This window comes from Myotis nattereri (assembly GCF_964212035.1).
Source record: "Myotis nattereri genome assembly, chromosome: 7".
In the NCBI taxonomy this organism is placed as follows: Eukaryota; Metazoa; Chordata; class Mammalia; order Chiroptera; family Vespertilionidae; genus Myotis; species Myotis nattereri.
The window spans coordinates 6,496,377-6,520,744 of record NC_138082.1 but is presented as its reverse complement, the minus strand read 5'-3'; the positions used below and the strand labels follow the sequence as shown (position 1 = coordinate 6,520,744).

The 24,368-nt window shown below is 40.0% G+C and overlaps 1 protein-coding gene across 1 annotated transcript in view; it reads left to right on the top strand.

The window, feature by feature from the left end:
* Positions 1-20,603, top strand: part of PGAP1 (post-GPI attachment to proteins inositol deacylase 1) — a 49,388-nt gene extending 28,785 nt beyond the window's left edge. The window contains exons 13-27 of the mRNA XM_081095710.1: positions 168-245; positions 846-921; positions 2,591-2,664; positions 2,763-2,814; positions 4,668-4,734; positions 5,146-5,254; positions 6,505-6,543; positions 8,309-8,402; positions 10,281-10,371; positions 11,339-11,536; positions 12,458-12,593; positions 13,885-13,935; positions 14,634-14,821; positions 18,392-18,496; positions 20,118-20,603. Coding sequence (XP_080951836.1) covers positions 168-245; positions 846-921; positions 2,591-2,664; positions 2,763-2,814; positions 4,668-4,734; positions 5,146-5,254; positions 6,505-6,543; positions 8,309-8,402; positions 10,281-10,371; positions 11,339-11,536; positions 12,458-12,593; positions 13,885-13,935; positions 14,634-14,821; positions 18,392-18,496; positions 20,118-20,256 — 1,497 coding nt within the window. The 3' untranslated portion in view covers positions 20,257-20,603. The remainder of the gene's footprint in view (positions 1-167; positions 246-845; positions 922-2,590; positions 2,665-2,762; positions 2,815-4,667; positions 4,735-5,145; positions 5,255-6,504; positions 6,544-8,308; positions 8,403-10,280; positions 10,372-11,338; positions 11,537-12,457; positions 12,594-13,884; positions 13,936-14,633; positions 14,822-18,391; positions 18,497-20,117) is intronic.
* Positions 20,604-24,368: the final 3,765 nt, after the last annotated feature.

The following is a 24,368-nucleotide window of genomic DNA, read 5'->3' as shown; positions in this document are numbered from 1 at the left end:
TGACCTGAAAATATAAACATGCTACCTTATGAAGTATTGCATTTAAGTTTGCAATCTGTTTTTTTTTTATAACGTATTAAATAAGAAATAGTGTGTGTAATTTATTTTTCTTTTAAGGTGCTTTACGGTCTGTATAAATCAGCTTTTTACTTTCACCTTTTTTTTAGTCTCTGACGTTAAGACTTCAAGACTATCCATCTTTGTCACATCTTGTTGTTTATGTACCATCTATTCATGGAAGTAAGGTAACAAATGGATTAAAGTCATTATCAGAATATTTTGGGGCTACTCCTGCTAAATATTTGTTCTTCATGAAATCTTCAGCATAGGGCTTGTCTAAAACAATGCCAGTTTAGCGATCCACCTAAGACTGGTAGGACCAGTCTAACTTGAACTAAGCAGAATAAACCCAAGTCTCTTTATTCCAAGTGGAACATCAGACTTTCAAAATCTATTAATTATTGAGATCGTTTTATATGCAAGAGTCTATGCCAGGAATTATATAGGAAGCACACAAATGAGGAAGAAACTAACCCCGTTCTTAAAAATACACTTGGGTTGGGGAAGAGAAATATATTTGGAAACGGGGAAGAGAGAGAATAAAAGAGCTACTCAGAAATACACAATACACTAATAATTTTTATTAAATTAAGCTTGCTCATCAAATTTTCTTAGTTTGGCATCTCTCCTTGAGGAATGCTTGCCATTTTAGTGTAGCCAGAGTTAGGGTATGGCACAACCTTCCCCAAAGCTGACGACTTTTATTTTCCACTCAAACATCAAGATGTTTTACTAAAATTTGTTGAATTTTTTTTCCCCCTAATAAGTCAATGTTTGTGTTTCAGTTTGTTGTAGATTGTGAATTCTTTAAAAGAGAGACAAGATCCATACAGCTTCCTGTAACTCATCTTTTTTCCTTTGGTAAGTATTTTGATTTTGGAAATCCTAAGACTTGCTTTTCTTCTTAGCAGTGCTGATTTCTTTCGCAGTAAAGCACAACCGTGTAAAAGAGTATTGTGTATTTCAAGTGTAGTCCTAGAGTTAGCATGTGATGTGTTCATTCGTTTGACTCTTATTTAATACTGGGCCAGCTGTCATCTTCTGAGAAGGGAACTTTAAATTAAATGTATCCATGATCACATACGTTTGTGTGTGTATGTGGGTGTGTTCTCATGTGAATTTATACTCAATATTGGCCCTTTTAATAAAAGGCTTATTATAAGATATAAATCTCTACCTGCTCTGTGACAGTTTCAAGATTTCTCTAAATACATACAACTACATATTCTCTTACATTTTATTATGAAATAATTTTAGACTTACAGAAAGAGTGCAGAGCTCCTGTGTAGCCGTCACTCACCTCTCTATCATGTTGGCCTCTTAAACAGTGCAGCTGTCAAAACTGAGCAGTTAGCGTTAGCATCATAGTGTTAACTCAGCCTCAGGCTTCATTTGGTTTTCGTTGGCTTTTCCGCCTTGTTCTTCTCCAGGTGCCCGCATTGCTTTGAGTTTTTATGGCTCTTTCGTCTCCTCTAATCTTTTTAGTGTTCCTCCGCCTTTCCTTGCCTTTCATAATTTTGATACCTTTGAAGAGCACTGGTCAGTTATTTTGTAGAATAGTCCTTGATTTGGATTTGTCTAAAGCTTCCCTATTAGTTGGTGTGATGCATTTTTTGGCAAGAATATCACAGAAGTGATAAGTACTTCTCCATGTATCCTATCAGAGGACACGTTTTATCACTCACTGTGTCTGATCACCAGTGATGTTAACCTTGCCCACTTGGTTAAGGTGGTGTCTGCCAGGTTTTTCTACTGTGAAGTTACTGGAATTAATAAATGTTTTGGGGAAGATACTTTGTGAGTAACCTATTTTTTTTTTTTCAAAATAACCCATTAATCTTAACATCCATGGGTTCATCTAGTCTGAAGCAGTTATCACTGATACTCTATATTTTCTAGAATTCTTTCCAAAGGAAAGTTGTCCCTTCTTCCGGATTTATTTATTTATTCAGTTTTTATGTATGTCAGTAGTGGACCCATACGTATTTATTTATTCATTGGGTTATAATCCAATACTATTGTTACTTTCTTGTTTGTTTAAGTTTTTCCGGCTTTGGATAGTGGAATCTGTATTTTGGTTGCCTCTTATGCCATTCATGAAAGGAATCTATTCTACTTGATAGAGGAAACTTCCTGTAAGATTTTTATCCCTCCTCTACCCTTTTCTGGTAGAAAAATACTGAAAACAGTACAGAAATGGCAACTCTATCACTTAGCTCCTTAAAGATAGCACGCTTATGAAATGAGATCTACCAAGAAAGCATACCATATAGACACTAGAGATATGTATTGGTTTTTTAAAGCACATACATGTGATTGAAAGGCATTGTAAATGTTTGTTTTTTTTATCCAGAGTTTTTTGAAGGAGGATTGTGTTTTCAGGAGTTTCTGCCTTCGTGTCAGAAGTCAGAACCTACCAGCTCTTTTTTAATATTAAAAATCTGTTGGCATAATTTTAATGTTGTTTAAGCAATTTGTACTTTCGTTATTCTTTGGTGTTCTAAGCAATATGGTACTTTTAATTTAACAGGATTATCTTCAAGGAAAGTGAAATTAGACACAAGCGGCCTGTTCTATAATATAGAGCTTCTGAACTTCGGACAGGTAATAGTCCCGCGTATAAGAAGGATTTGATTTCACTTTACTGTTTAGTTAAACAGACACGTAAACTTCTGTTTTTGTTTTTGTGGTCAAACTATTAGATATACCAAGCTTTTCAAGTCAACGTAGACAGCAAGTGCTCAGGAGTCAAAGGTAAGTGTATTTTACAATAAAATATAAAGGTGTTGTCATTTGAAGAATCAGTAGGTTTTCACTTGAATTTCCTATATTTATGTGAAGTAAAATGTAATATAATAGAAAAGCTGTTTATATTTCCAACAAATTTAACATAGACCCTTTCTTTACACATTGCGGACCAGTAGTTTTATTGCTAGCTTTACCTAGTGGTCAGATAAGTTTCTATTGAATGAGTGCAAAAAACATTTTACATAAATGTTAAAGGCACACTTTAAAATTAAGTACCCATTGCATTTTGAAGTTATTTATTGCATGTTCTTACAAGCTAACATCTTTTTAAAGTATGATACTTTGTAAAACACTGTAATATGAAGCGAGAATTCTCGTGATCCGTCCACAATGTGTTAATAGTAAGCATCTTTTTTTAAAATATATTTTATTGTTTTTTACAGAGAGGAAGAGAGAGGGATAGAGAGTTAGAAACATCGATGAAAGAGAAGCATCGATCAGCTGCCTCCTGCACACTCCCTACCCAGGTACATGCCCTTGACCGGAATCGAACCTCGGACCCTTGAGTCCGCAAGCCGATGCTCTATCCACTGAGCCAAACCGGTTAGGGCAATCTTTTTTTTTTTTTTTTTAATGTATTTTATTGATTTTTTACAGAGAGGAAGGGATAGGGATAGAGAATTAGAAACATCGATGAAAGAGAAACATTGATCAGCTGCCTCCTGCACACTCCCTACTGGGGATGTGCCCGCAACAAGGTACATGCCCTTGACTGGAATCAAACCCGGGACCCTTGAGGCCACAGGCCGACGCTCTATCCACTGAGCCAAACCAGTTAGGGCAGTAAGCATCTTCTGTTTTAGTTTTAACACCCACTTTTTAAAAAATATGTTTTTATTAATTTCAGAGAGAGGGAAAAGAAGAGGGAGAGAGAAAGAGAAACATTGATCAACTGCCTCCCGCACACACCACAACTGGGGGGTGGGGATCAAGCCCGAAACCTGGGCATTGCCTGACCGGGAATCAGACTGGTGACCTTTTGGTACACAGGACGATGCTCAACCAACTGAGCTACACCAGCCCAGGCTTAAATATCCACGTTTTAAAAATACATAGCTTGCTGTTTTGTTATAATAGTAATTCAGATTTAGCTGCTTAGTGTTTTCCCAGTTTCTTAGTCCTTCTCAAATGCTCTAATATCTTTTATGAGTCTAATATTATAAAACACTAGTGCCCCGGTGCACGGATTCATGCACATTGAAAGGAAATGAATTAGGAGGTGGCCGGTGGGGTGCAACTGGGCGAGACAGGCTGAACATGCCCTGGAGCCAACCTCCCTCGGTCCCTCCCTGGCTGGCTGCACCTGGGGTGGCACTGTGACTTGAAGGGAGTGTACGGAGTGAGCCAGGTCCCTCCAACAGGTGGGGTCCCTCTGCCTGGCCTGCAGGGATCAGGCCAAAACCAGCTCTCCGATATCTCCCGAGGGGGTCCCAGATTGTGAGAGGGCAGTTCTCAGGTGATGCTTCCCAGAATCAGGCTCCCTCCTCTCTGGTTCCAGGGTGTGTCACCCGAGAACCACCACTGCCAAGTCACCGCGGCTCAGCAGCTCCTGTGTTGAGCATCTGCCCCCTGGTGGTTATTGTGCGTCATAGCTACCAGTCAGACGGTCGCTTAGCCTTTTATATATATAGATTATTATTTAATCATTCTTCATAATTTTCTATTATGTGATGTAACTCTTACTGATTTCTTATGAACTATAATTATAATTGCTATAGTTAGTTAGGTATTATAGTAGTTTATATAACATTTGGTGTGACATAAGGGTAGTAATACATGTTTTTGTTTTGTTTTCACAGAAGAAATAACTAGTATCTATAAACTTCACATTCCCTGGTCTTATGAAGATTCGCTAACCATTGCACAGTAAGTATATGAAAGGATTTACCTTAAACTTTTGTTTTTTGAATAATACACATTCTACTAAGTTTATTTACATCAGAGTGGAATCATTAAAGTGCCTCTTAGTAAAATATAGGTATTCCTAATGTAGCATTGTGCCCGTAGGTAATATAATATATGGTATTCTTATTTAACTGGTACAGAATGTAAACCTTCATTGCTTGAAACATGAACCCTTTCCCACCTCTCCCCGACTCCTATGTTCCCTGAGGGAGCATTCAGACACCGTGACATGCCGGGAACGTCCCTCCGTAACCATGAGTCTCACACCCAGTCTCCTCTCCATTACTACGCTGTGTTGGGCCGAGGACTGGCTTAGCTGTGTTATTTAATAGCATTCTGTATTTGAGAATTGATAATTAAGTTACTTTTCAGGGTCCCATCTTCAACAGAAATTTCTCTGAAACTCCATGTTGCCCAGCCAGACAATGACAGCCATGTCGCGTTATTAAAAATGTACACGTCTTCCGACTGTCAGTATGAGGTAAGCTGTATGTTGGCTTCACTTTTAAGATTTAGTTATAGAATAAACGGCAGATGTATTTTTTTAAAATATATTTTATTGATTTTTCACAGAGAGGAAGGGAAAGGGATAGAGAGTTAGAAACATTGATGAGAGAGAAACATCGATCAGCTGCCTCCTGCACACTCCCTACTGGGGATGTGCCCGCAACCAAGGTACATGCCCTTGACTGGAATCGAACCTGGGACCCTTGAGTCGGCAGGCTGACGCTCTATCCACTGAGCCAAACCGGTTAGGGTACAGCAGATGTATTTTATGTTAGCTTCAGATACATGGTGATGCAGAAGGCAATAAATACTAGAAGTAGACATTCACAAAAAAGAAATAGACATGTATATTACTTTAAATATCCTCCATTTTACCTCTTAGCACCACCTTCATATTTTCTTAGCTGGACCACTGAACGTATGCATCTTAGTAAGAGAAAATAAAATTAATATTGCGACTGAAGTCTAACCTTTTAAATTTGGGAGCAAAGGTCCTTTGTAAATTGAAGAACATCATGAAATCAGCTGTGGGTTTCATTCACTAATCAGCGTGATGCTCATTTGTTCCTAGCTCTTAGATAAACTTAAGGGCCTTCTTTGCTTTTCACTAACTATATTAGTTTCTGTTAGTCATTAATCCGTGCAGTTCTGTGTCTATTGAGTTTGTGTTACAGTCATCTAGATTTCCTTGTGCTGAGAGAAGGGAAATAGAGCTCCAGGGTAACATGTTATTAACTTATGGGTTCATGAACCAAAAGAGTCCCTCCCTGTATTCGTACAGGCCAGGTTCTAAGGACTCCAGATGGACATGGCTGAAGTAGACATTTGTGGTGACATCACAGGTTTCTAGCTGATGTGAAATATCTTGATTCCACTTAACTGCACTCAGTCACTTAATAAATTCCTTTAGCTTGCATGATCTAGTAATTTGATATTCTCATTAGTTAATATTTTAGTTAGTAAAGGGTTACTATGTATACCATCGCATTCATTCAGTTGTCAAAGAATTCGAATATGGGGACATATTTTACTGAACAGTAAAATTACCCTGGATACACATTAAATGTTGGTGGTTCAGAGGATTCTTTTGAGATCTTGAGTGCCTTTAGGTTTATTACTATAAAAAAGTTAATTTCTATTTAATAAAATGCTTAATTTAATAAAATGTGGCCTGGGGCAGCTTTAGGGAAAATGACATTTTTCTTAATGATTATTTTAAACCAGGTGACGATTAAGACTTCCTTTCCACAAATACTTGGGCAGGTAAGAGAGACCCCTGTTTGGTTATTGATTGTCTTGTGAATGGGTACTGTAGGCAGGGGTGGCAGACTTCTGTACAGGGCCAGAGAGTAAATACCAGCAGACCCCCTATGGCCTCTGGCCGCAGCCGGCACCCCTGCAGCTGCTGCTGCTGCCTCCTCCCTTCCTCTTCTTCCTTCCATGTTCATGAAACCTAAACTCCGTCTCGGCACACGGGCCACACTGGCCGCCCTGGCTTTAAGGGGTGCTCTCATGTGTGAGACTTCCTAGGGCTGATTCCTGATTCTCAAACAAGTTCATGTCCTTGGCTAAATGGATGTCATATTAAGATTTCATGTTGCTCGTACGTTATAAGTCATAGCCTAATAAAATCTGTAGACTCCGTCATATAAATGAACATTTTCAGAGAACTTCTAATTTTGTGCATGCTCAGTGTATAAAAGGTGGGAAGTAAATTATATTCAATAGACATGTTGAAAAATAGTTTAAACTTATTTGGAGAGTGTCCTTCTATAATTCATAGGTAAATAGGGTTATAAAAATAATTTATCAAGTAGCAGAACTGCTATATTATGATTCAGCATCCTTATAATTTACAGAATTGTACAATAGATAATACTGATTTGTCAGAGAAGTTATGTAACTTTAAAATTCATTAACATTTTTATTGTGCCTTTTATTACGTTCACTTGATTTATTTTTCATGTTTTGCAATCCTGGCATAGCAGAATATTTTTAATTTAAATCATTTAATCCGATAATGATAATAAAACTTACAAGTCAAAATTAAATTAGAAACTTTTTTACTAATATATGCAATATCTCACTTGATCCTCACAACAACCTGATGAGAACTAGATTGTAAGTATTGTTACATTTGTGAACATTAGAAAATTATAAGTTAAGTGTAAAAATTTTGTGCTACATTAGCAAGAGAAGGTTAAATGTTAGTATAAGTTGGAACATAGCCTCCTGGAGAGTTGTAATAAATAAAATGTTAAGGGATCGATTATTACGAAGATTTATGTCTTGGAATCCATGCTGTCGTACTTTTAGTATGTTCAAAACGCATGTTGCTGTGCATGGAGGTGTGGGCCGAGGACATAACATACTGTATTCTCATGTCATTCTGGTGCCTCATAATTTAGGTTAGTGACAAAGAAGAGTCTAGTCAGTTCAATACTCTATAGTCGAGCATAATCACATGTGCATCAGAGAAGGACAGACTAGCCCTGGCCAGTGTGGCGCAGTTGGCTGGGTGTTGTCTGTATACTGAAAGGTGGTCGGTTCCGTTCTTGGCCAGGGCACCTGCAACAAGTCAGTCACTTGCGTGTGTGTGATGTTTTTAATTGTGCAAGTTACTCACGAACCCTGTGCCTCCGTTTCACCTGTAACGTTGGGATAAGCACAACCTCAGAGTGCTCGCGGGAGGAGAGCATGAAATAATGCAGACAAGATGCCGAATGCCACGCCTGAAATACAGTAAATGCTCAGTGAACGTGCCTTATGAAAAAGCGGGCAGTGCTTATGGCTCAGTTGTATATTTTCCTTATCATGCCATTGATGAGAAATTCAGATACCATGTTTCTAGCGTACTCTATATTGTTAACGTTTATTTTACTTAGAGTCTGATACCCATTCCTGGGAACACCTTTGTGGCCATGTCATGAGAGAGAGAAAGTGAAGAACAACAGTTTTATTTCGTGTGAAAGGGCACCTGTGTTAGCCTGACGATTTAGAAGTTGTCCTTGATTTGCCTGTTTTCTAGGTCGTTAGGTTTCACGGTGGAGCTCTTCCTGCTTACGTTGTCTCGAGCATCCTTCTTGCTTATGGGGGACAGTTATACTCTCTCTTCTCAGCAGGTGAGAATCTTACCTTCCTTTCCCCCTCCCTTCTCCTTCCTTCCTCCTTCACCCTCCCCCTCCTCCCCCTCCGTCCCCCCTCTCTCCTCCTTCACCCTCCCCCTCCCTCCTTCTGTGCTTCATTACTACTTTTTTTTTATCTTTTGTGTGGCTAAGGAAGACAGATCAACTTCTTGATAATTTATAACTCACCTCTCGCGTGTTTACAGGGATTTGAGATCCTCTAAATTTTAAAAGATACCCAAGACACGTCTTAACTGTTTTCTCCATTTTATACCCTTGTGCCTGAAATGTCTTCCCTCTCTTCTGAGGACCTCTCAGTTGGTAGAGGCTTATTGGCAGGGATCTTGTTCTCCATTCTATTCCTGGTACCCAACATAGTGTCAGGCACATAGTAGCACACAGTGTAACGTTTGAGCTGTATCAACTGTATTAATTAGGTCCTGGCACAGTGAATGGAATAATTGAGAGTGTAATGTTTCAAAGGTACCATATGTGCAGGGTAACAGAAGATGATAAAGTGCCAGATTAGCAACAGAGCCACCTGATACTGCGGGTGCCGGGGCCAGGGCGAGAGCAGACGAGCGAGCTTAGAAAGGACAGCATTACGGCAGCGCAGCGGCAGGCTGCGGACAGGAGCACTGAGTCTCAGCAGGGGACAGGCGGGGAAGCTAACGCACTAGCCTTGCTTCCACCCCTTCTCCTATCTGCCAGTGCCTCTCATTCCCTGAACCTACATGGAAGCCAGTCCATGCAAGTCAGCTTCCCAAAATTCAGAGCAAAGTAGAGTGGAGGCTAGATCTGGAGAGGCACATATAGAACATACAGCACATTGGACAGGCCTCCACAGAGAACAGCCATTAGAATAATTCCCAGGGGACTCGCCTCTGTAAGGTCCTTACAAAACTTGTTGTGTTTGGACAGTCATCAAGGGAGGCAAGAGAGAGGAAAAGAGGATAGGGCCAAAATACATAAAAGCAGTCAAAAATCTCCATTATTTCCATTTCGCCAAGCCCTTCCACAGCGACTCTTTCCCTTTCAGTAGCTTGTTACACTTTCCAGTCTGCCTCTAAGTGTTTTGTTTTAACCTGGTGTAGTTACATTCCAGGAAGAGAGCAGCAACATTCGCTGCAGCACCACCCAGGTCCAGTCTTTTAATTAAGAGGTTATTTTGGGAATATGACATCACATACTTGAATGTAAATATTTTTAGAAAGTTTGAAAGAGATATCTCATCCTTCTGAGTTTTAAGTGACTTGATAGTTGATTCTCAAACATACAGAATTTATACCTAGAGAGTTCATAGAGACCTCAGAGATACGTATTGGTTAATCTAGAGCAGTGGTTCTCAACCTTGGCTGCACATTAGAATCACCTGGGAATCTTTTTAAAATCCTGATGTCTGGGCCTCATCCTCCGGAAATTCTGTTTCTTTGTGATGGGGTGGGGCCACAACATGAGTAACAAAGAAACAGAATTTCCGGAGGATGAGGCCCAGCAATCAGGATTTTAAAAAGATTCCCAGGTGATTCTAATGTGCAGCCAAGGTTGAGAACCACTGATCTAGAGGATTTACATACGGGATTATGTCTCAAGCTAGTTACAGAAGTAATTCTGAACCAAGGATGTTTATCAAAAAAGACCCTGGGCCGTGCTCACTAGAATGACTATCCATAGAGAAAGAGAGATGATTGCAGCGGTAACGAGGGTGTGGAGAAGCGGGCGTTCCTGCACTGCGGGTGGGAACGTGGAAGGGTGTGTGCAGACCTGGCTTCTCCGCCACAGGGCGTGTGCTCTCACCAACAGTGCGGGAGGTAGCGTGTCTCCCCTGTAACTGCTGTGAATTCTTCACCACCTGTAATGTCTTCCAATCCTCAGGTCATTGCTTGGAGTATGCTACGATGTTGGATAAAGAAGCCAAACCGTACAAAGTGGATCCTTTTGTAATTATGATTAAGTTTCTGTTGGGGTAAGTCTTGTTACCTGTGGTAATGATTTTAATTTCGTATTGTATATAAAGCATTATGTTTGTCTCCATTGATGGAATATACCTTTTCATACAAATATGGCAATTGACTTGTTCAGGTAAGCGGGATTTTTCTCTTAGACAAAGGCCTGGTAAGTATATCAACGTTTACTTTAATAGTATAATCATTTCAAAAGTAATCATTGAACTAAGCTTATATATATAAACATAGACTGTAAATACACCAGGCCTTTAACAGTTGTGGAGGGATGAATATGATCTTTGAATAGCCCAGATCATGAGTAAATCATTGTAGGTTACGGATGAGATGGTGTCAGATTGCTTTTTCTTACTTCCCATACAAAGTATATTGTAGATCTCTCTACCCTACCTAACATTCTGCTCTTAATTTATACAAATTTGGTTTTTGCTTAAGAACCATTGCTTAGATCTTTTTTCTTCTGTCATTCAAACTAGCTATTGGCTTTCTAACATTAAAAAACACACACACACACACACCACTTATGATTTCACTAGAGGCCTGGTGCACGAATTCGTGCACAGGTTGGGTCCGGCCTGCCTGCCCTGATCAGGGCAATCGGGCCAGGCCAGCTGCGGGGAGGGGATGCGGTAGGTTGGCCAGCTGGCCCCACCCCCTGGCCAAACTCCCAGTCCAGCTCCTGGTCTGGAGGACAATTTGCATATTAGCCTTTTATTATATAGGATTACAAGGAACAGTAGAGAGCAGTAACGCTGCACTGAGAATCATGGCTCAGATCCTCGAAGATCAGGAGACTCACTGGGAAGATAAATGACTTCACGTGTGTTTTTTAGTATAATTACAAATTCAGTATCATGGCAATGTGGGGACTCTAGTGAGTGGTCACACACCTCCCATATTGGGTCCTTGAATGTCAGGTGATGGTTTTTATTTTTTTGCTTTTACTTGTCTGTCCTCTTTTATCCACAGGTATAAGTGGTTTAAGGAAATATGGGATGTCTTACTCTTACCAGAGTTAGATGTCATCGTCTTGACCAGTCAGAGCATGTGTTTCCCCCTGGTCTCCTTGATTCTCTTTCTGTTTGGAACATGCACTGCCTACTGGGGTGGCCTGCTCTCGTCCACAGCCGTGAGGCTCCTGTCCTCACTGTGGCTTGCACTGAAGAGGTAAAGAATGAATGAGTGAATGCTTCCTCATTGCTCCTGATTAAGAAGAAAGCTGTATTCTGATGAGGAGCCTTAAGATGAACGTGCTTTCATTAGACTGTACTTTCTCAGGAAGATGTTATAACTAGCAAAGTGCGGATTTGTGTGGAAAGTGGTGTCCTTGTCAAAGATGATTTTATCTTTGCAAGTTATTTGATGTTTACCTTATTGCTTGAGTTAATAAAAAACGTTAGGCAGATTGCACAAGTATTTTTAAATTTCACTGTTATAACTTGCTCTGAGGAGGAAGTGTTTCTGGCAATGCATTTGCTATGCTCACTTCCGGCCAGACCTGAGGGCAGGAGACTCCATCACTAGACTTGGGCTCAGGTGAGATGCAGTGTGTACGAGCTCCAGTAGCATTGCCTGTGGCTTTATTCTAGGCCCACAGACATCATTTGAAGTTACAGGTAGGCTTTCCTAATAAACCACTGACCTGGTGTCCTCCGCCACTCCTCTCACCACACACGTCATGTGACTCCCTGCCGCTGAGGGCAGTGTGGGGTGATGCTGCTTCCTCCCCCATCACGTGTGTGAGTGCCCTTGAGACTTTAACAAATAGAAAGCTGTTTCTCCACCTCTCCGGATCCGACACGTCTGGCACAGGGCCTGTAATTATTGATTACCTTCAGCAGCATTTTCCTCTTTCTTAGTGCAAATGTCAGCCATGCTGAAATCTAAATGGAAGAGGAGCTGTCACAGTATATTACAAAATTTATGATCAAATATGTGTCACCCCTTGCCTGTATTAAGAAATAGCTTACACTGTTAACCTTATGGCACTTGCATGTTAAGCAGGAAAGCCTGGCGGAGTACGGTCCTGGCTCCTTCTCATGTGTGATTGTGTAAATACCTGAGGAGTGTTTTTTCTTGTTTTCCCAGGCCCTCTGAGCTTCCTAAAGACATCAAGGTGCTCTCACCAGACTTGCCCCTGTTGACGGTTGTTTTGATCATAATTAGTTGGGCGACTTGTGGAGCATTTGCCATACTTCTTACTTATCTTTACTATGTGTTTAAGGTATGTCAGATCCTTCACGTCCAGGTGGCTGGGCTTGGTCTCAGGCAGGCGTAGACTTTCCTGTATGTGTTGTTAGCAAAAACTTTAATTGCCACTGCAGTAATTTTATGTTGTACAACAGGTTTAAGTGTAAAGGTTTTTAACATCTTCGTTACTTAAAATATATAGTTAACTATAAAACTGAAATCATTCATCTGAGTTGAGTTAGTTAAAAAAATGGGGGGTGGGAGGGGAAAAGATACGATCTGTTTCAAATTGCTTCCTGCTCTTGGCAAGTAACGCTAACTTCTACAAAACATTTCACTAGAGCAATTTTTATTCACACCTCCCTCTGAACAGGGGTTATACACAAAACAAAACGTTATGTCAGTAGGAGCGAGCTTTCAGTCATGCTGAAATCATGCATGATGTTACATATGTTGCTGAAGAATCAGAGGACAATGATAAAAATAATTTGCTGATAATTCTACCGGGGAAGTAAAAGACACTTTCAGGAAAGCTGATAGCTTTGCAGGAAATTATACACTGCATACTCTCCACATTAGTCTTATGTAGAGATGGTTGACACCAGAATAGATAATATTTTTTTTCTTTTTGTAAACAAAGGTTCATTTGTATGTGCTTTTAACACTAATACATGCAAATACGTGCACATTATAGATTATTTTCATCAGAAAAAAACTAGAACTACTCTGATTTATAAATATAATATTTTGAGTTTTTAATTGAATATTTTAAACAACTAACCCAGTAAGCAAAACTTTCTCAAATACTTAAGCATGGGAGAGGACAATGAGGGGAAAAGGGGACATATGTAATACTTTCAACAATAAAGAATTTTAAAAAATACTTAAGCAGATCTAGTAAATTAAACTTACAGACATCGGATTCTTATAAACATTTCACCACCAAATATAATTGAGTTCAGATTTTCAAAGATTTGGAATATATAAAACATGTTACACTTTATACTATACTGAATATAATCAGATGTTTTATTCACAAGACACTTTAAGTTGCTTCAGTAAGGCATTTAAACAGAGGCCCCTGAATTTAAGAGGTGTAACAATATATCCTGGCCCCGGCATACTCTGGAAGTTTGTATTATTTTGTTTGTTTTTTAATCCATGGTAGCAAGCAAGTGTAGTTATTATGATCTTTTCTAAAAGAATACTTTTAAATGTTTAAATGAATTTTTAATCTTTTAGATTTTTTAAAATTTTAGATTACACTGCTTTTCAGTTTTGATATAAACAAAAAGTAAAATTAAATGATCATTTCTTTTTCCTAGATTGTTCATCTACAAGCCAGTATAACAAATTTTAAAAATAGCCAAACTGTGGTAAGTTTTATTTTCAAAACTCTACATCACTTTAATATGAAAGAACCTGGGAAATTTTTAAAGTTTAGGTTGTTTTTTTAATATTGGGATTTCACACTGTTTAAATGGTTTTATAAATTTAAGTAATTGTATAAAAAGTGAACCTAATGGTCCAACTGGCATGGCTCAGTGGTTGAGCATTGACCTATGAATCAGGATGTCACGGTTCGATTCCCGGTCAGGGCACATGCCCAGGTTGCGGGCTCAGTCCCCACTGGGGGACATGCAGAAGGCAGCCAATCAATGATTCTCTCGTATCATTGATGTTTCTCTCTCTCTCTCCCTCTCCCTTCCTCTCAGAATCAATAAAAATATATTTTTTTAAAAAGTGAACCTAGTGAATATTAAAATAGACTTGGATTGTCTAAGTTTAATGTATCAGTATTTATCATTTTTGTTATTACAAACTATATTTTAAATTTTATTTGAAGTAATGACTTAGAAAATACATTCTCAACAGTGGAAATGGCAGAGCAAAGGAATAAAAGTTTCATAACTGATGACCTCTTTACAACGAGGTAATTTCAGTATTTTATATCCATTGGGTGACAGACAGATGCATCTATTTATTTAGCTGTGAAGGAGTTGAGTAGGATTCTACATAAAGTAAGCTTACATTGTACCGAACATCTTGATGTTTTTCCCTGATTGCTTTCCAGAATCCGAAACACTCGCGGAGGAGTGACAAGAGGTGCAGTCAGCTCAAGGACGCGGCAGCCCACCCGCCCCGCCTGTCGGCCAGCGAGGCCGAGGACAGCCTGCGCATGCACAGCACCGTGGCCACCCTGCTGGCCTGGGTGGTGCTGCTCTGCGCGCCCTCGCTCATCTACTGGTTCAAGAACCTGCGGTATGTGCTACTTACGAACCACACGGATGGGCTCAGGCATACCTGACCCGCAGGAGTGGAGGCTGTCGGGCCCCTGGAACGCAGGTTCAGCACAGTCACATGTCCTCCTTTCCGTGAGGACAGAAACTTTGGGGACATAAACCTCCCCAAAGCCTGTCCCCAAAAGAGGACATGGTCACCTTTAACCTTCTCCGATCTAGGCATGTGAAAATACACTTTACTTTGTTGCTTTAAGGTATTCGTCATGCTAGTACTCTCTGTATTTTTCAATTCATGGTCAGTTTTATGTTTTCTTAAATTTGGGGGGGAAGAAAAATCCTTCCATTTAAAAACATTTAGAAATAATGAAAGAAGTGTGTATTTTTCTAACGTGGCCCAAACATTGAACTGAATTAATGATCAGCTATCTTACTAATGAAAACCATCATTTGCTTTGCTACCTTGATAAGTGTCCTAAGTCGGTAAGAATCTGAAATGTCCTCTAAGATATTTCTAGAATATTTCGTTATTGATAAATTGTTTCAAAAAAAATAGGCTACCGATCTAAGTAATAATTGAACCTCTATTCAATATAGTTTTCAGAAATTATATAAAACTTTTAGATTTATCTAAATACTGGAAATACTGTTTTTTAATTGATAGAACCAAAATAAGTGTGATAAACTAAATTACAGGTTACCAGATGTTAACTTCCTTCCTTTGTCCATCCTTTTAGTCAAAGATCAGATTTTTTTTCACATGTTTGGGGAGAGTTACTAAAGGAGCACAAATTTATGATTTGGGAAGGCTACAGATATTTCACTGTGAATAAATGCAAGAGATGAGAATTTGAATTTTAAAAAGATAAGGAACAATTACTTTATGTAAACCTTTATTTCATCTTTTTAATAGAGCAGCCTTAATAAATTTTCAGTAATTTGTTTTATAAAATTTTTATTTATTTTTTTCTTTGAATTTTTTTAATTTCTATTTTTTTAATTTTTTTAAATTAAATCTTTATTGTTCAGATTATTACAGTTGTTCCTCTCTTTTCCCCCCATAGCTCCCCTCCACCCTGTTCCCACCCTCTGCCCTTACCCGCCCCCCAACTGTCCTCATCCATAGGTGCACGATTTTTGTCCAGTCTCTTCCCGCACCCCCACACCCCTTTCCCCCCCAAGAATAGTCAGTCCACTCCCTTTCTATGCCCCTGATTCTATAATAATCACCAGTTTATTCTGTTCATCAGATTATTTATTCACTTGATTTTTAGATTCACTTGTTGATAGATGTGTATTTGTTGTTCATAATTTGTATCTTTACCTTTTTCTTCCTCTTCCTCTTCTTAAAGGATACCTTTCAGCATTTCATATAATACTGGTTTGGTGGTGGTGAACTCCTTTAGCTTTTCCTTATCTGTGAAGCTCTTTATCTGACCTTCAATTCTGAATGATAGCTTTGCTGGGTAAAGTAATCTTGGTTGTAGGTTCTTGCTATTCATCACTTTGAATATTTCTTGCCACTCCCTTCTGGCCTGCATAGTTTCTGTTGAGAAATCAGCTGACCGTCATATGGGTACTCCCTTGTAGGTAACTGACTTTTTTTCTCTTGCTGCTTTTAAGATTCTCTCTTTGTCTATTGCTCTTGGCATTTTAATTATGATGTGTCTTGGTGTGGTCCTCTTTGGGTTCCTTTTGTTTGGGGTTCTCTGTGCTTCCTGGACTTGGAAGTCTATTTCTTTCACCAGGTAGGGGAAGTTTTCTGTCATTATTTCTTCAAATAGGTTTTCAATATCTTGCTCTCTCTCTTCTTTTGGCACCCCCATAATTTGGATGTTGGTACGTTTGAAGTTGTCCCAAAGGCTCCTTACACTATCTTCATATTTTTGGATTCTTTTTTCTTTTTGTTTTTCCGGTTGGGTGTTTTTTGCTTGTTTGTATTTCAAATCTTTGACTTGATTCTTGTGATCCTCTAGTCTGCTGTTGGAATTCTGTATAATATTCTTTATTTCAGTCAGTGTGCGCTTAATTTCTAGTTGGTCCTTTTTCATAACCTCAAGGGTCTCACTAGATTTCTTGAGGGTCTCACTAAATTTATCAACGGTTTCTAGAAAATTCTTGAAAAACCTTATAAGTGTGATTTTGAACTCTATATCCAGTAGTTTGCTTTCTTCCATTTCTGTCATTTGTGACCTGTTTCTTTGTCTCCGCATTTTGGCTGCTTCCCTGTGTTGATAGAGTGGCTTTCTGTGCTAGGTGTCCTATAGGGCCCAAGTTGCTCAGCTTCCCCAATTACCTGAGGTAGACACTCTTGGTGCACCCCTTTGTGGGCTTTGTGCACTGTCTTGTTGTAGTTAAGCCTTGATTGTTGTAGGTATCACTGGGAGGAATTGACCTCCAGGCCAGTTGGCTGTGAGAATCAGCTGTGTCTGCAGTGGGAGAACTTCTGTGCTGGAGACACCCTTCTGGGGCAAGACTTGCTTCAGTGGGGCTTTGGTGCTCACTGAGTCTACCCCCTGAGTGTGTCCCTTATGGATCTGAGGAGTTGTAATCTGGATGGTCCCACTCTGACCACTGGGTACACTGGTTCTTGGATCTCTAAGGAGGTGCTAATTTAACCTCTATCTGAGGTTGCCCAGCAGGAGCCCAGCTGTGAAGCAATGCAAGCTGCTGTGGGGCCTTGTGCCTTCTTTTGGAAGTTCTGGGTCTCTCTGACCCAGCTGCAGTTTGTTAGGTAATTTTCAGATTGCAAAGGGCCAGGCCATTCATATGCAAAAGCCTCTGAGCACAGCTTGGGGTGGGGCAGGGTCTCAGGGGATCAACAAGGCGGAGCAAGCAGCTATGGCTGATCCTCAGCCCTGCCCTAAGGGGCCCCGCGTCTCTGTGTCCCGCGGTAATTGCTGCAAGTACCTCTGAGAGAAAGCCGCCCTTGAGTTCCAACCCATGCCAGACAGTCCAGTTTCTCCCCATATGAGTCTGGGTCCCCAGAGACTCACCCAGAACTGGAGTTCAGAGCAGTCGGGAGCTTGTGTCTCCCTCCCGATTGAAAAGGACAGCCGCGTCCTCAGCTGCCAGCCCTTTCCACGTGTGCCTCCGTATCTCTGCACTTTACTTTCGCACCTCCTCTGAGTCTCAGTGTGCTTTTCTCTTTCCTTCTAGTTGTAGAATTTCCACTCAGCCAGCCTTCCTGTGGTTCTGGATGATGTCCGTTTTGTCTTTTAGTTGTATTTTTGAAGTGGTTGTGTGAGGCAGCAATTTCCGGTGTTTACCTATGCCGCCATCTTGGTTTTTCCTCCTATAAAACTTTTATGTGAACTTTCAGGCATATACTTATAAAAAGGAAGTGCATTCATGGTGAATATTTTTTTCCCTGTATTAGTTTCTGAACATAATTCTCCATATAAAACTTGGGTATAAAGATGATCTAGAGCAAAAATAATTTATCAAAGATTTCATGAGCTGCTTAGAGCACTCTTGTGCCTCTATTGTTACTGTAATATTTTGAAATTTTGAAGTTGATTGATTCTGATCATGTGAGATGATAAGGTGTGCCTTGTTGATTTATGTTTTATTTTTTTTCTCTTTGATATAGGTATTACTTTAAACTTAATCCTGATCCATGTAAACCTTTGGCATTTATCCTTATTCCAACTATGGCCATTCTTGGAAATACTTACAATGTTTCAATAAAATCAAGGTATGGTTGTTTAATCTTTCTTTTTCTCATATCTATTCCTGACTTCATCACCCTTTCTTTTATAAAGTCTGAAGCATGCTCTTCCTAATACTTTGACTATTTCTACAGGGAAAACTATAATAGTAATTATGGTATAAATATAAATATAGTTTATATGAAAGTATATTATATTTGTTTTCTTAATTATGGGTTTTACTTATTAGGATATAATAATGTTTTTTCTTTAAAAAGTTAACCCTTGCCGAAACCGGTTTGGCTCAGTGGATAGAGCGTCGGCTTGCGGACTGAAGGGTCCCAGGTTCGATTCCGGTCAAGGGCATGTACCTGGGTTGCGGGCACATCCCCAGTAGGAGATGTGCAAGAGGCAGCTGATCGATGTTTCTCTCTCATCGATGTTTCTAACTCTCTATCTCTCTCCCTTCCTCTCTGTAAAAAATCAATAAAATATATTTTAAAAAATAAAAAATAAAAATAAATAAATAAAAAGTTAACCCTTAAAAGATATGATGTCTAAGATTTGTTTCCAAAAAATATAGAAATGGAAGTGGATAGTAATGTAGGTACAGTAACTTTGGCCATGACTTGATAATTGTTGAAACTGGATACATGAGGTTCATTGTACCATCAGTCTACTTGTGTATGTTTAAAACTCTCTGTAGTAAAAGTTGACTTTTCATTGGCTGGTTGTTTGCTCTCAGAGCCTTTTCTGTTGATTCTGGCAGATATTCTAGAATCAGGCGGGCCTGGGATTTAGTCTTGGCTCTGCTATCAAATAGCTCCGTATCCTTAGGCAAGTTTTTTAACCCCTCTTATCCTCAGTTTCTCTATTTTCAAAGTTAAAGGTCTTTCCTGAGAGAGCAGACACTACTTGTACAGATGCTTCCCTGACTCATGATGGGGTTACGTCGTGATAAGTCAGCTTAGCACAAATTGAAAAAATCGTAAGCGGAAAATGCACTTAATACGACACCAGAAAATATTGGTGGTAGACTGGGAACTTTGCCTCCCTGCTGCTGCCCAGCATCACAAGAGGGTTTTTTACCACCTACTGCTAGTCACAAAGAGATCAAAATTCGAATTATTATTCCTGTTGAATGTATATTGCTTTCGCACCATCGACAAATCAAAAATTTGTAACCCTAACCATCATAAATCAGGAACTATCAGTATTTTTCTTTTAAAAATATTTAGTGTCTTGTCTTATATGCGCCTCTTAAGAATTGAGGATGGTTCCTTTTTTATTTGATGGGTTTTTTGCTATTTTAAGTAGGGTTAAATATTTCACTAGCTGAGTCTTAGTAAATATTATTGATTATTGTTATTAGGATAGATTCCTAGAGGTAGAATCACTGAATAGAAGTTCAGCTAGTATTTTTCTATTGTTAAAACTTAAAAGATGAAACAAAACTCGTTACTTACTTTATGGAAATATTTCTTTTTCTAACCAGAATATGGCTTGGATTGATCATGTTTTAAATTATGGACAGTTGAATTGACTACATGAAAAACTACTTCATCTCAAGTCACTTAGAACACTTTCTCTAACCTGCATCGATGGTCAGCATACTTTGTGTTTGCTCAGAGTGTGCTTTATGTGATGTGTGTTTCTCTCTCTCCACAGTAAATTGTTGAAGACCACTTCCCAGTTCCCGCTTCCTCTGGCGATCGGTGCGATTGCTTTCGGGTCCACACACTTGTACAGGGTCCCCTGCTTTGTCGTCATCCCGCTCGCCCTCCACGCCTTGTGCAACTTTATGTGAGGCAGGACTTGGGGAGCGCTAAGTATGACCTTCGCCTTTGGGCTCGGTGGCCAGAGGGACCGCACAGATCCGTCAGCGTGGACAAGACCCTTTGGAGAAGACGCGTCTATTTTTGCAACGTTGAAAATAGGAAAATAGTTTTGTAATGCTTGCAGGGCGTCGTGGAAGCATGGCTTGTTTTGTGGTGTGGCGTCTGTGTCCTAGTCGTTGGTTTTTAATTAGTAAAAGGACAAGGTGGACACGGTCTGTGGGGCCTGTCTGCCCATCAGCTAGTCCGACTGGCCACGCAGGTAGGGATCGTCTCCTAAACACTCAGTAAAGGTGGTGCATTCGGCTCATTTCATCAGACTTTCTTCTGAGAAGTGGGATACTTCGTATTTGCTACAGTACTCTATTGTGAAATAAGTCTTAAAAAGTGGATGAAATTCACAGCTGTGGGGTTCCTCAAGAACAAAGTGGCCACGAAGAGTCTTTGGTCAGCTTTCAGCAGCCACGGCGAACAAAATAGATCTTTCCTTTTTTTCTTACATCAGTGAAAATACACTTTTTTATTCTAAGGAGGCATGTTTTCTTAGAAACCAATGCAACGCTGATGGATGGACACATAATTCAAACGCAAAACGTAATGAGATTATCTTGTGACTTTTCAAAATGCAGATCTTAGTTTTATCCTTAGTGAACATGAGGACAGGATAGCAGGTCCGTTGTTCAATTTATACCACTTTATTTACCAGTTTAACCATTGACCATGGTTCCCCAAAGTGCCTCGGGTCAAGAAGGAGTGTTAAAATAACTAATTTTCAGTGGTCAGAAAAAAACTCCAGGTTTGCACAGTTTTTGACTACTGTTGGCGGGGGTGGGGGGGGTGGGGGAAGGTTAGCATGATCAAGTGCAGTACCACATTTGATGCATAAAATTATAATAATGGAGTAACAGACAAACTGTTAACCCCATTAACAGCATATGTATAAATAAGTTGGAGGCTTTAGCCACTAGATTTAACAGGTGGAATGTTGATTTGCCAAGGTGATTACTATTTGACAGATGAGAGAATAATATTTCTACTTCAGATTTCAGCTCACTTTTAGCCAGAAGAGTAGGAAGGAGGATATGGAGCTGGGTGTCTTTGCCTTAAGAAAACATAAACTCGGGCGGAGGTATGCCTGGCCAATAGAGTCCTTCCTTTAGATGTATCTGCTGTAAGTACCTACAACCTCTCAAGTCCTTACGTCTCCGTGATTCCACTGCTGCCCCCGTAAGCTGGCGTCCTCCTCAGGGCCCAGGAATGCCCTGGAGTCCAGCTTACCTGCCACTGCACCTGGATCCCTTACACCTCTCAGCTGCTACTGCCTGTGGAGGGCTGTCCCCATGTTCCTGCCTATACAGGGTCCCCCACTTCTCTTCTCGGTGGTTCCTCAGGTCCTTGCTCTTTTGGCATCAGTTAGCGAGGGTCTTGCTGTCTTTTCTGAGACTTATAAGTTTGGTCGATTCCATTGTTGTCTTTCTCAACTTCATGCCTAGTGTTCCACAGTCATATTTGCACTTACGAATTCCATGAAAGGGAAGTGTTATTAGCCTCAGAGTCGACAGGGCGGACGTGCCCGGCTCCTATCTGAGAGAAGTAGCCAAAGGGATAGATACAGAGTGCATGTGTGTTCAGCACCAGGAAGGAAAGAGTTTTGTAGATTGTACACCTGTCCCAGGGCCTGCCATGTACATATTTAAATAAGGACACATCTGCCTATGTTTAGCTATACATGTTCTCATAAACAACTTTTATACCCGTGGTATCTTTTACTTTTTCACGGATGTAATTGTACTTCAGGTTACAGGCTAACTGTGTTATTTAACTCTTTCTGGACTTGAAGTTGGGCTTATATACAGAAAGAACTTTAGAGAATTCATGAATGTGAATCCTCCGTTGACAGCCATAGCCACTGGGTCTTTGCGATCTGGAGTCTCCTTGTTTAATCAGTACTGCTCATGAATAAAATGTAGCAAGCTTATATTTCTTGTTTGTGAATAGTACATTAGCTTTTTTAAAAAAATTATTTTTATTGATTTCAGAGAGGAAGGGAGAGAGATGGAAACATCAATATTGAGAGAGAATCATTGATTGGCTGCCTCCTACACACACCCTACTGGGGATTGAGCCCACCACCCAGGCATGTGCCCCGACCAGGAATCAAACCCAGAACCTCATGGTCCATGGTCCAATGGATGCTCAATCCACTGAGCCACCACAGCCGGGCTACCTTAGCTTTTTAAAGAGGCAGACAAGGTACCACTGATGCTCACTAAAGCATTTTCATGTGAATGCAGTTATCAAGTCCTAAAGTCTTATTTATTCCAACAAGATATTTCATTTTAGAACAACAAAAAGGATTCTAATTAAACATTTTAGAAGCAGCAGTTGGTCTTTAGCCATGATATGCATCAATATATGCACTTTTTTATTTTGTTTTTTAACATTTTGACAGGGTCTTCACCAAGTCTTAATGCACTTTAAACCCCGATGCCCACTAGGGGCGAGAAGGCAGCTCTGAGCTGCGCAGCGCTGACGGTTCTGTCACTGAGTGAAGGAAAGGGCTCCTGTGTTGGTTGCACATCGTTTCTGTCTTGCTTGCAGCCCGTGCTCTTAGCTGGCCCAGCAGCACAGCTTCATCAGTGATGCTGCTAAAGATGAGATTGTCTGTTGGTAGTCAGGGACCATCTACTGCATCAGACTTCTGGGCCCTGATGTTACAGCCTTTTTATTGGGAGCTTGCTGAGTGTTGAGGAAGGTTTTGCTTATGAAAATCACCACTGGACCTGTTGTTGGTCACGGGGGCAGGAAAGCCACTCCGCACTCTGTATCTCTAAGCCTCCTCAGACGTGACTGCTCTTACGGTCTAGAGCTGATAACACCAGAGAGATCATGAAAGCTCTTTTTCTCTGGGTCTTTTTCATGCCAGAAATTAAACAAGTTCTGCTAACTCTTTTTCATCAGAATAGAAAATATTTAAAATAGTGGTCCTAGAAAAAAATCATTTGTGCCGAGTTAACATCAATTTTTTTTTTTTTTTAGTCTCTTCATTATTCATCAATCATGTATCAACCCATCTTTTCCTATTTTGGTCAGATAAACTTAGATATGTAATGGAAACCTTTTCTTGATTGGACTACACTATGATATCTACATGACTGTACAGTGAGGAAAAAGCAAGGGCGATAGTAGGCCCAGAAAGTATTATTGATTATCATATCCCTCACACAGACAGTGCTTAGAGGAGATATGTTATCTGGTTTGTTCATTATCTAGTTCTGTACTTAACTCTTCAGAGTTTCCACTGATAGGGTAGTTTATTTCTCCTCACTGCTCATTAGCACTTCTTACAGAAGATGGTCAAGAGACATAAAAGGAGATAAAACTCAACTTGCAGTTCAGTTCCCGAAAGCTCTGGGGAAAATGGAGGGAACACAAAAATGATGAGACAAACTAAGGCTATTGATTCTTGAATCCCAGATAATATACTTGGCCTATATTTTCACCTTAGGCATTATTACATCTAAATTAGTGTAATGTCTTGCTTTATGGTGAGGTTGAGCGCAGAAACTTCATATCAGTGCATTTGCAATTTCAGTAAATTAAAATCAGTTGGGAACGTTTTTTAGATGCGTCGGGACCTCCTGTGACTGGGCATTGGTTGGCTACTCTTCCTCATCCATGCTGTAGATTTGTGACCTTGTGTATCGTAGGAAACAAGGTGCCTTGTGAAGCTTTGGCCGGGGGTCGGGGGGGTCAATTTGGAGAGCATGGCGCTCACTCCCCAGGGTACAGGAAGCTACAAAGAGCCTCTTCGAATTATGAAAATAGACCCTGACCCCAAACTTTGGTGAATAAATGTAGAAGATGATTTTACAGAATATTAAGATGATTCGAGCTAAATGTTATCCCAGTCTCTTTTTTTTTTCCAATTAAAATCTTTATTGTTCAGATTATTACATTAGTTACTCTTTTTTCCCACCATAACTCCCCTCCACCCAGTTCCCACCCCACCCTCCGCCCTCACTCCCCATCCACTGTCCTCATCCATAGGTGCACGATTATTGTCCAATCTCTTCCCTCACCC